This window comes from Cherax quadricarinatus, chromosome 92 (assembly GCF_038502225.1).
Source record: "Cherax quadricarinatus isolate ZL_2023a chromosome 92, ASM3850222v1, whole genome shotgun sequence".
NCBI lineage: Eukaryota > Metazoa > Arthropoda > Malacostraca > Decapoda > Parastacidae > Cherax > Cherax quadricarinatus.
Window position 1 is genome coordinate 3,606,543 of NC_091383.1, and position 13,701 is coordinate 3,620,243.

Below are 13,701 nucleotides of genomic sequence, written 5' to 3' on the forward strand. Positions count from 1 at the left end.
CCTTGATGCTGTAGGGCTCTTGATCAAAGAGCTACCTACCCTCTCATTCCTTGGATCAAACCTATTTCTAATGCTGTGTTTGACTATGGGCTTATTGCTTCCCCATTATTATAATCCCATCTTACTACCAGGCCTCGTTAGGGAGTAATGGGTGCCTTGATGCTGGTAATGGGATCTAGATCCAAGGAACTCAGTCATCTCCATTTCCTAGGATCAAACATAATGCCCATTCTTGAGGAGCTGTATGTCCCTTATGGGTTTAGTGCTTTCCCATGAACATTCTGTAATAATTTTAAAGTCATTTTAACACAATAATAATTTGGATAAATTAAAAGTTGTAATAGGATATCCTTTTATTTTATCCCCATCAGGGTTTTGTATTATAAAGAATATAAAATCTTACATCTTTGGATGTGATTAAATTCACAAATATAACAGTAAACACGAAATAAATATATACATCACAATAAATTTGGTACGCTTTAGAAGAGCACGTAAGACAAGGACTGAACTTGAGGCCCTGAATCCCCATGTATGTTAGACCAGAGGTTCCCAAACTGGGGTACCATGACCTACCCCAGGGGTACGAGAAGAAGTTTTTGGGGTACGCAGGTGAGATTTATAATGTTGATGTTATTGTTGATTTTTTTTTTTTTAACTTTGTATTCAGTATTTATCAATATTGAATAAAAATTAATTTAATTTTCACAGGATATACACACTGCAAGGTGTATTTATCTCAGTGTATATATGCTGAGACTTTAAATCCCTATTTAAGTATTTTTGTCTTGTGGTGAAAAGGTTACCATGCAGCCTTAATGACCCTTGTGTAGTCAATAAGCTTTAAACCCTATTAACAAACCATTTAATCCTATCTGCATATCTTTAACTATTATTTGTATTAAGTTATTTTTGACATCTGTACAAAGGGATAAAGGTTTAGTGTAAAATGCCAAGGAGTAAATGACTAAGTTTGGGAACCATTGCTACAGACTCTTCAAGGGTGGAACAGTGCCTTGATACTGAAGGGCTTTTGACCCAAGGAATTGGAACTAGCCTCCCTTTCCTTTGATCAAACCCAATTACCTCCCATTCCCCAGGCGCCGTATATCCCCTACGGGTATTGCACTCTCCCATGATAATCATAAACTTAGAAACTCTGACCTAAACATATTTTACACAAACACATTTACACAATTCTTATGAAAAGTACAAACCATATTTCCTTAATGTAAATAAGGTTACCAAGATTGTCATGCCTTTATAAGTATATAAATTGCATGATACAAGCATCCACACTGGAATTGTATAAAAACTCACTTGAGTGATGTATTCCCTTATTTTGGGCAGTAAAGTTTGACCTACCCCACAGTAATATAATACACATTCTAATTAAATAGCAAAAATAAATTTTACGTGATAATTGTCATTGGGAGCAAGGGGCTAGTAACCCCTTCTCCAGTATAAATTACTAAATTTAAAAAGAAAAACAAAAGTTTTTCTTTTTAGGTCACCCTGCCTTGATGGGATACGGTCGATGTGTTGAAAAAGAAAATTGTCATGTAACAATTTTTTAAATGTTAATACCTTCTACTGAATCAATGTTGAACCCTTCAAGGTACCCTGAGCCTGGTGAAGGGCTCCTGATCCAAGGATCTGAAGCTACTTTTTCCTTGGATCAGCAGCACTGTATGACCCAACTGGGTTTAGTGCTTGTCTTTAATAATAATACTACCATGGATTAAACCTAATTACCTGTCATTTCCCAGGTGTTGTATAACCCCTACAGGTTTAGCACTTCCCTATGAAATGTAATTGATATAAAATCCAGTTACTGTAAATTGAGTGATCATTAGTACCTTACTGCTGCAACATCCCCACAAGCATAGCACAGGTTTAACAATGTTTCATACATGATGTCAAAATGAGATCAGGTCACTGGGGTTGAGTAGGCACTGCTATGAAGCTGATAGCAGGTGCCAGGGTCGAGACTTTAGAAGCCACTGGAACCCCAATCCTGCGGTGGGTGTGTCTCCATGTGTTTGGCTAAGTGATCAGAACGCATGAATTTTGTGTTGCACGATGTGCATTCAAACTTTTTCTCTCCGGTATTAGTTCTCCTGTGGCTGGATAATTCGTCTGCTCTGGCAAAACGTCTGTCACAGCCATTCCAAGAACACTGGTAAGGTTTTTTGCCCGTGTGTGATCTCATGTGCGATTTAAGATGAGATGATTTGTAATACGTTTCATCACAGCCTTCAAATGAACACTTAAACGCTCTTTTTCTATCTTCCTGTGGAGTTTGTTCTGGGGATGCTGAAACCAAAATGGGTGACAGCACCTGCGAAACAGTAGTACCATTACTTCCAGGAGTTGTTACAATTAGATGAGTGATCCCAGCACCAGCTGCTGGAATCACAGTGGGAGATCCATTAATCTGAGCCAGGAACACTGAGCTGCCAGAGTTTACTGGAATCACAGACGGCATCTTTGGTGCAATTGCCACAAGCTTATTACTAGCACACGGTGCTCTACTAGAGACGGAGATATTTTTGTGTGTGGCTTCATTAGGAGGTTGCTGAACAGGTACAAAGTAGCACTTACTGTCGCTAGCAATGGGTGTTCCTTGAGCTCCACGGTCTGTGTCCTTGTTATGCACAAAGATTTGCTCCTGAGCATTGTTAACCTTGCGTGGTGGGCAAAGGTTATTAGTGCTGCTGTTGTAAGTTGAAGGCAGGAACGTATACTGACGTTCATTATTAAAATATCCTTTCTCTTCCTCGTCTTTACAATTAAAATCACTGTTATCATATATTTTGCGTTCAGCTAATGTGCGAGGTCTCTCACCTCTTGACTCCTGGGGCAACCTTCTGTCTGCTTTGACGATGACCGAGACAGGAACCCCAGACAGGGACCCCGGTGCGGATGCTCCTGATGTAAAGCTGGAGAAGACAGCCGGGCTAGGGGACACAGCTGGGCTGGGGGAGAGAGCAGGGCTGGGAGAACGAGGAGGAGTACATGGGGTGTGTGGTGGAGTCTCATTCATCAAGATCTGAAACACAAAAAAATATACATATAAGAATACAAATGCTTTATTAGTAGTAGTATTTGTAGCATACGCTATATAAGGCACTAAACCCCTGTGGGCCATTCAGCTCAAGAAGTAATGGAGCTCACTTCATGTGTTGCAGCAATCAAACTACTCAAAATGCTAATGTAATTTATGCTACAATGTCAATGTCTGACATTCACAATTTTGTTAACTTTTTATCTTGAAACTAATCAGTTATTAATCAATTTAATCATTATAACTATTCTCTTGTCATAATCATCATTACGTTGAGAAATTTAACTGAAGATTTGTTTATATTTAAGTGTGATGAGCTAACTCGACCCTAGTGGATTTAGCACTTCTTTTTTATTATAACAATGAGCTAACTAAACCTTCAAGATGAAAGACAAATAATCTCCATTTACCTTGGCAAATTCAGGTTCTTTCACTAGTCCTTTCTGGACAAAGATGTATGTATCACACAACCCTTCCACGTCTGACTCTAGTGGATGAGAGGGAGAGATCCCCCCCGTGTGAGGATGGTGGTGATGGTGGCAGCTCTGGGATGTTGTTCTCACACACTGGGCTGTTCCATCTCATGTCATGCTGAGAGAATGAAAGCAACATCTCCACTGCTTCCAGGTCTTCGGCACCAGTGTGTGCAAAGTTGTTGTCTGGCCTCGATGGGACAGAACCTCCATAAACTGGGCTTCTGTAGTCTTTCAACCCTGCTTGTCTAAGATCCTCTCTGCTTCTATCTCGATATTCATCCAAGCCTTTCTGTTTATTATCTTCTTGGTTAATCTGTCTGTTATCTCCCAGTTCTGTGTATCTGTATTCCTTTACAATTTGCTTGTAGGCTCTCTCTGTGTATGATGAGTATCTGTGATCACTTGCTCCTCCAGTCTTTTGGGCACAATGTTCTCAAGTCTTCTGCCTGTAAAAGAAAGAACAAACATGAATATTGCAACTGTACAAGTAAATTATGGTACGAATATTTTTAATTAAAGATAAACATTGTGCCATGTTCTATCCTCGGTAAGTGCGAAGTTATGGAAACTGGAGGAGAGAGAAGACCAGATATAAGATATAGAATACAGACTGGGGAACAGGCAGCTCCAGCGCTTCTTTTTGATTATAATAAAAAAAATAATAATAATCCAGAGGTTTGGAAGAAGGGGCTAGGGGACTTGAATAATCATTATTATTATTATTATTATTATTATTATTATTATTATTATTATTACTACTATTATTATTTGGGGCTTAAGTTCCCATTATTATGTATTATCAGCAGATATTCACAAGATTTGACCTGGCAAGCACCAGACAAGCCTGGTACAAATCCACCAGCAACAACAACCTGGTTGACCAAGTAAGCACCAGACAAGCCTGGTAGAAAACCACCAGCAACAACAACCTGGTTGACCTGGCAAGCACCAGACAAGCCTGGTACAAAACCACCAGCAACAACCTGGTTGACCAACAAGGGGCTCTTGGTCCAAAAATTGAACTTATCCTCCCCTTTCTTAGATCAAACCTGAATGTTCCCCCTTTCCCAGGTACTATACTATAAGGAAGATGGAACACTGCAACAGGCCTACTGGCCCATGAGTTGTATAACATAAGGAAGATGGAACACTGCAGCAGGCCTACTGGCCCATGCTAGGCAGGTTCGTCTTCTAGTGGCTTAAGCCAATGACCCAACCTAGTCAGGTCAGGTCACATTCACTTAAGGAAGGAACACGGCAACTGACCTAGTAGCACAAGCTAGTCAGGTCCAACTCACACCCACCCTCATGTATTTATCTAACCTATTTTTAAAACTACACAACGTTTAGCTTCTATAACTGTACTCGGGAGTTGTTCCACTCATCCACAACTCTATTACCAAACCAGTACTTTCCTATATCCTTCCTGAATCTGAATTTTTCCAACTTGAAACCATTACTGCGAGTCCTGTCTAGGCTGAAATTTTAAGAGAGGATATATGAGGGGACTATATAGGAGGGGCTATATAAGAGGGAATATATAAGAGAGGATATATATATAAATAACATCCTAGCATGAGGCTGCTTGAAGATATCTAGGCCAACTATCATTTTCACCTGGAAGCGCTAAATCTTTAAGGGTTACACATAAGGGGAAATGTGAGGTAACCAGCCACGATTCATGGAAAAGGAGAGCTAGCTCCAATGACCCGAATTAAGAGCCGCTGTGGATGAAATCATCATTTAAAACGAGGGAGTCGTGGTAGACAGCACGGCGCCCGTCCTGCCCTGAGGCTCCATTATGTTGTTTGGCAACTTTAATTCCCTTATTTCACCCCTTAAAACCCCATTTCCACCTATTTCCCGCATCACCAGAGCATTAACGAGCATCGCTTTACCCATTAGATACGGCAAACACCCATAAAATAGGGAGAAATGGGTGAAAACAAGCAGTAATATGTATCACGTGAGCAACATGTGCGGGCCTCGTGAACACCTCCCATGACGTCACCTGGATTGCCACACGAAATATATTTTATTTCTCATTTTGTGGTAATTATTGTTGTTTTTGGTGTCCACGTACTGCACATGCAGGTCAAATTGCATTATTTGTTAAATTATTGGCTCGTTGCGTCAAGCGTATGAGGAGAATTTAGGGAAATAGGGAGAATGTTGCACCATCCTGCCTGGAGGTCTTTGTTAGGTGGGAGGGAGAGAGGGAGGGAAGGAGGGAGGGAAGGAGGGAGGGAAGGAGGGAGGGAAGGAGGGAGGGAAGGAGGGAGGGAAGGAGGGAGGGAAGGAGGGAGGGAAGGAGGGAAAGGGAGGTGTAGGAGGAAGGGGGGAGAGGTGTAGGAGGGAGAGAAAGGGTACGAATGGACGCTTAATGGTTTATGAGGGAGGGAGGGAGAGGTGTAGGAGAGATGGAGGCCAGGTAATATATGGGATGGAGACAGCAGAAATGAGGGAGTATAACTGTGGGAGGAAGGAGGAGACCTGGGAGAATAAGGAGTTTCACAGGAACAGAGGGAGTATAGTTGTGGGTGACAGAAGAGTAGGGTTGTGAAGGAGCGAGGGAGGATAGTGAAGGAGGGAGGATAGTGAAAGGTAGGACAGTAGTGAAGGAGGAAGAGAGAGGATAGTGAAGGAGGTAGGATAGTAGTGAAGGAGGAAGAGAGAGGATAGTGAAGGAGGAAGAGAGAGGATAGTGAAGGAGGGAGGATAGTAGTGAAGGAGGAAGAGAGGATAGTGAAGGAGGGAGGATAGTAGTGAAGGAGGGATGATAGTAGTGAAGGAGGAAGAGAGAGGATAGTGAAGGAGGGAGGATAGTAGTGAAGGAGGAAGAGAGGATAGTGAAGGAGGGAGGATAGTAGTGAAGGAGGGATGATAGTAGTGAAGGAGGAAGAGAGAGGATAGTGAAGGAGGGAGGATAGTAGTGAAGGAGGGAGGATAGTAGTGAAGGAGGAAGAGAGAGGATAGTGAAGGAGGGAGGATAGTAGTGAAGGAGGGAGGATAGTAGTGAAGGAGGGAGGACAGTAGTGAAGGAGGAAGAGAGAGGATAGTGAAGGAGGTAGGGGAGAGAGGTAGTAGGTGGGAGGGGAAGTGAATAATAACTGGTGTAGGTGGGTGAGGTTGGGTACAAACTACGTATAATGGTGAATCACAAACCGCACCCAAAATTTGGGTTGCCACTCCTAGCATGATCATCAATATACGCCTAACATTGATGCACCTATTACTCCATGTATACTCAGGTCCAGGTACACATAAATACACATACACTATCATACATAGCAGAATGTGTAGACTACCTATGATAACCTATAAAAAGTCAGTGACTTACTTCTACTGGGATCCTTGTAATACCCTATTAATATCTTAAACCGTAATTATTATATCTCACACAGCTTAATTACTTAGTTGTTGTAACTTTTAAGGTTAAATGATAAGATATTACGAAGACCACAATGGAAGTCCCTTTGTGTTATCCTGGTGGGTAATTTACATTATGTATGATAATTCTGTTATCCTGGTGGGTAATTTACATTATGTATGATAATTCTGTTATCCTGGTGGGTAATTTACATTATGTATGATAATTCTGTTATCCTGGTGGGTAATTTACATTATGTATGATAATTCTGTTATCCTGGTGGGTAATTTACATTATGTATGACAATTCTGGGTTATCCTGGTGGGTAATTTACATTATGTATGATAATTCTGGGATATCCTGGTGGGTAATTTACACTATGTATGATTATTCTGTTATCCTGGTGGGTAATTTACACTATGTATGATAATTCTGTTATCCTGGTGGGTAATTTACATTATGTATGATAATTCTGTTATCCTGGTGGGTAATTTACATTATGTATGATAATTCTGGGTTATCCTGGTGGGTAATTTACACTATATATGATAATTCTGGGTTATCCTGGTGGGTAATTTACATTATGTATGATAATTCTGGGTTATCCTGGTGGGTAATTTACATTATGTATGATAATTCTGTTATCCTGGTGGGTAATTTACATTATGTATGACAATTCTGGGTTATCCTGGTGGGTAATTTACATTATGTATGATAATTCTGGGTTATCCTGGTGGGTAATTTACATTATGTATGACAATTCTGGGTTATCCTGGTGGGTAATTTACATTATGTATGATAATTCTGGGTTATCCTGGTGGGTAATTTACATTATGTATGATAATTCTGGGTTATCCTGGTGGGTAATTTACACTATGTATGATAATTCTGGGTTATCCTGGTGGGTAATTTACATTATGTATGATAATTCTGGGTTATCCTGGTGGGTAATTTACACTATGTATGATAATTCTGGGTTATCCTGGTGGGTAATTTACACTATATATGATAATTCTGGGTTATCCTGGTGGGTAATTTACATTATGTATGATAATTCTGGGTTATCCTGGTGGGTAATTTACACTATATATGATAATTCTGGGTTATCCTGGTGGGTAATTTACATTATGTATGATAATTCTGGGTTATCCTGGTGGGTAATTTACACTATGTATGATAATTCTGGGTTATCCTGGTGGGTAATTTACACTATGTATGATAATTCCGGGTTATCCTGGTGGGTAATTTACACTACGTATGATAATTGTGCTTATGTGTACCTGTACTTAAATAAACTTACAAAAAATCTTTATCTCAAAATTAAACTTCTTATATTCACAATACAATAACGAGCTCAATGAATAAAATATATGAAAATATATAATGAATAAAATATACTAAGATATATAAGTAATAATAGACATATATAGAAGTAGTAATATACAGGAACAGGTCTTAAACTGTCTGAATCAACTATATGTCAAAAAAAAAAAATGCCTTAAATCACTAGTCCATGAGACTAGTAGTCCCATGGACTAGTATTTTCGGGAAAATACTAGTCCGTTTATATCTAACTCTGGATTTTATGGTGAAAATCGTGTCCTATTTTTTCAACATTACCCAAAAAATTAGACCAGTTCCAGCCTCCTGTCCACCTTTCTGTTTATTCATTTTTTTACCTATTTTCCCACAGATAACAATGAAATACCAGAAAATAATAATAACTGGGGACCTTGACAAACCAAAATAATAATAACTGGGGACCTTGACAAACCAAAATAATAATAACTGGGGACCTTGACAAACCAAAATAATAACTGGGGACCTTGACAAACCAAAATAATAATAACTGGGGACCTTGACAAACCAAAATAATAATAACTGGGGACCTTGACAAACCAAAATAATAATAACTGGGGACCTTGACAAACCAAAATAATAATAACTGGGGACCTTGACAAACCAAAATAATAATAACTGGGGACCTTGACAAACCAAAATACTTTAGAATCAGTCACGTCGTACCCACACAAGACCTTGAAATCATTTTTTTTCTTTCTTTTCAAAATATACATGAACCCCAATGGCGGCAAGTCTGACCTTTTTTGTGTTAACCAACGTAATTTCTGATATCCTAGGTAATGTATACACTGTGGAAAATAATGTATTTTCCGAAAAAATCCAGCGTATTTTTATGAAAATTAGTGTAATACATTGTATTAATAAAAATTAATTTGTAAATGAAAAATGGAACCAGCGACGGGGAGAAACTTTGTTGGAACCAGAGACGCCATTGTTGTTCTGAATGTGTTACAAACACGTTACTGAAACGTGTATAATTTTCGTCGCTTTAGGGGTTATTTTGGGCTTAAAAACCTCTCAAATAGGAGTCGAAATTGTTGGATGTGCAGTCCTGCATAGCTTGAGCATTAAACAGATGGACAGGACAGCTCCAGGAACCTCAGATAAGCTATCTAAATTATGTTTGTAATTCTGGCCAGTATTATCATAAATTTAGACAAGGGGGTAATCATTAACTTTAATATATAGTCCACAAATTTATATTAAATTTTACCAAATTCCCGGTGATGTATATTTCATTTACAATCCCCCTCAGGGAAGGTTCCTTGATGTTGGTGAGGGGCTCTTGATTTAGGGAATTGGATGTGTGCTCCAGTTCCCCAAATTAAGCCTGAATGCCTTCCACATTCCCCACCCCCAGGCGCTGTATAATCCTACGGGTTTAGCGCTTTCCCCTTGATTATAATAATAATAATTCATTAACAATTAATATAGGTCTAGAGCAACTTGTGGACAGATGGATGGTAGGTACCGAAGGGGGACATTTTTTGCGACCTAGGTGTCCTAAAAATTCCTAATTGTCTCTGTAACTTTGATAAATAATAATTATCTGTGTTACCATTTACTGGTAACTAATGAGATTCATCCAGGTAAATTTAATTTTCCACATACACTATGTATGACTTTCTTATATCCTAGGTAATGTATACACTATGTATGACTTTCTGATATCCTAGGTAATGTATACACTATGTATGACTTTCTTATATCCTAGGTAATGTATACACTATGCATGACTTTCTGATATCCTAGGTAATGTATACACTATGTATGACTTTCTTATATCCTAGGTAATGTATACACTATGTATGACTTTCTTATATCCTAGGTAATGTATACACTATGCATGACTTTCTGATATCCTAGGTAATGTATACACTATGTATGACTTTCTGATATCCTAGGTAATGTATACACTTTGTATGACTTTCTGATATCCTAGGTAATGTATACACTATGTATGACTTTCTGATATCCTAGGTAATGTATACACTATGTATGACTTTCTGATATCCTAGGTAATGTATACACTATGTATGACTTTCTGATATCCTAGGTAATGTATACACTATGTATGACTTTCTGATATCCTAGGTAATGTATACACTATGTATGACTTTCTGATATCCTAGGTAATGTATACACTATGTATGACTTTCTGATATCCTAGGTAATGTATACACTATGTATGACTTTCTGATGTCCTAGGTAAAATATACACTATGTATGACTTTCTGATATCCTAGGTAATGTATACACTATGTATGACTTTCTGATATCCTAGGTAAAGTATACACTATGTATGACTTCTGATATCCTAGGTAATGTATACACTATGTATGACTCTGATATCCTAGGTAAAGTATACACTATGCATGACTTCTGATATCCTAGGTAAAGTATACACTATGTATGACTTCTGATATCCTAGGTAATGTATACACTATGTATGACTCTGATATCCTAGGTAAAGTATACACTATGTATGACTTCTGATATCCTAGGTAAAGTATACACTATGTATGACTTCTGATATCCTAGGTAATGTATACACTATGTATGACTTTCTGATATCCTAGGTAATGTATACACTATGTATGACTTGATATCCTAGGTAAAGTATACACTATGTATGACTTCTGATATCCTAGGTAATGTATACACTATGTATGACTCTGATATCCTAGGTAATGTATACACTATGTATGACTGATATCCTAGGTAATGTATACACTATGTATGACTCTGATATCCTAGGTAATGTATACACTATGTATGACTTTCTGATATCCTAGGTAATGTATACACTATGTATGACTGATATCCTAGGTAATGTATACACTATGTATGACAACTGTACTTAAGTATACCTGTACCTATATAAACTTACCAACGGAAATAAATCTGACCTATTTTGAGTTACCATGGATAATTTACATACATGTAAATATATAATACAACTGGAATCAACCAAAACTTGTGTATATAAGTTTATATAAATACAAGTGCAAATAAGCACAATTATCATACATAATTTAACATATATGTAAATTACATAGCCAGATTTTACATCACTGGTCACCCTGATCTATAAATCTGGCCAATACAGATTTATCTTCATACACATAAATACGACTCACTAATACAACAGTTACAGTGTGTATATATGTATGTACTTGTGTATATATGTATGTATTTGTGTATATACGTACTTGTGTATATATGTATGTACTTGTGTATATATGTACTTGTGTATATGTGTATGTACTTGTGTATATGTGTATGTACTTGTGTATATGTGTATGTACTTGTGTATATGTGTATGTACTTGTGTATATGTGTATGTACTTGTGTATATGTGTATGTACTTGTGTATATGTGTATGTACTTGTGTATATGTGTATGTACTTGTGTATATGTGTATGTACTTGTGTATATGTGTATGTACTTGTGTATATGTGTATGTACTTGTGTATATGTGTATGTACTTGTGTATATGTGTATGTACTTGTGTATATGTGTATGTACTTGTGTATATGTATGTACTTGTGTGTATGTGTATGTACTTGTGTATATGTGTATGTACTTGTGTATATGTGTATGTACTTGTGTATATGTGTATGTACTTGTGTATATGTGTATGTACTTGTGTATATGTGTATGTACTTGTGTATATGTGTATGTACTTGTGTATATGTGTATGTACTTGTGTATATGTGTATGTACTTGTGTATATGTGTATGTACTTGTGTATATGTGTATGTACTTGTGTATATGTGTATGTACTTGTGTATATGTGTATGTACTTGTGTATATGTGTATGTACTTGTGTATATGTGTATGTACTTGTGTATATGTGTATGTACTTGTGTATATGTGTATGTACTTGTGTATATGTGTATGTACACGTACTCGACCTCAGATTTTTCAAATGAGCACAAATCTTATCTAGTTTAAATATTATCACACAATTCAGCTCGTACCCACTGTAATGTACGTACCCACTGTAATGTACGTACCCACTGTAATGTACGTACCCACTGTAATGTACGTACCCACTGTAATGTACGTACCCACTGTAATGTACGTACCCACTGTAATGTACGTACCCACTGTAATGTACGTACCCACTGTACTGTACGTACCCCCGGTAATGTACGTACCCACTGTAATGTACGTACCCACTGTAATGTACGTACCCACTGTAATGTACGTACCCACTGTAATGTACGTACCCACTGTAATGTACGTACCCACTGTAATGTACGTACCCACTGTAATGTACGTACCCACTGTAATGTACGTACCCACTGTAATGTACGTACCCACTGTAATGTACGTACCCACTGTAATGTACGTACCCACTGTAATGTACGTACCCACTGTAATGTACGTACCCACTGTAATGTACGTACCCACTGTAATGTACGTACCCACTGTAATGTACGTACCCACTGTAATGTACGTACCCTGTACTGTAATGTACGTACCCACTGTAATGTACGCACCCACTGTAATGTACGTACCCACTGTAATGTACGTACCCACTGTAAAGTACGTACCCACTGTAATGTACGTACCCACTGTAATGTACGTACCCACTGTAATGTACGTACCCACTGTAATGTACGTACCCACTGTAATGTACGTACCCACTGTAATGTACGTACCCACTGTAATGTACGTACCCACTGTAAAGTACGTACCCACTGTAAAGTACGTACCCACTGTAAAGTACGTACCCACTGTAATGTACGTACCCACTGTAATGTACGTACCCACTGTAATGTACGTACCCACTGTAAAGTACGTACCCACTGTAAAGTACGTACCCACTGTAAAGTACGTACCCACTGTAAAGTACGTACCCACTGTAATGTACGTACCCACTGTAATGTACGTACCCACTGTAATGTACGTACCCACTGTAATGTACGTACCCACTGTAATGTACGCACCTCACTTTGTACCCACTGGAAAGTATGTACCTGAGCTCCTACCCACTGGAGAGTACGTACCCGAGCTCCTACCCACTGGAGAGTACGTACCTGAGCTCCTACCCACTGGAAAGTATGTACCTGAGCTCCTACCCACTGGAAAGTATGTACCTGAGCTCCTACCCACTGGAAAGTATGTACCTGGGATCCAAACCACTGGAAAATATGTACCTGAGCGCCTAACCACTGGAAAGTATGTACTTCACTTTCTACCCACTGGGAAATATGTACCCGAGTTCCTACCCAATGTCACTAGGAACCACCACTTTAAAGCACCTAATTATCAATTAGCAACACCTGAAGCTGGAAATTATCCCACGGATAATTCTTCTCAAAATTATCACCACTGGAAATAATTTTGGGGGTGAAAAAAGACAAAAAAAATAACTTTACCTTGTGGTCAATGGCGGGAGGTAGAGAATGCTTAAA

The 13,701-nt window shown here is 38.4% G+C and overlaps 1 protein-coding gene across 1 annotated transcript in view; it reads right to left on the reverse strand.

Moving 5' to 3' along the window:
- Window positions 1-335: 335 nt before the first annotated feature.
- Window positions 336-13,701, reverse strand: part of LOC138855387 (uncharacterized) — an 87,954-nt gene continuing 74,588 nt past the window's right edge. The window contains 4 exon segments of the mRNA XM_070104523.1: window positions 336-2,035; window positions 2,037-3,052; window positions 3,478-3,582; window positions 3,584-3,975. Of these exon segments, the coding sequence (XP_069960624.1) occupies window positions 1,936-2,035; window positions 2,037-3,052; window positions 3,478-3,582; window positions 3,584-3,975 (1,613 nt within the window). The 3' untranslated portion in view covers window positions 336-1,935.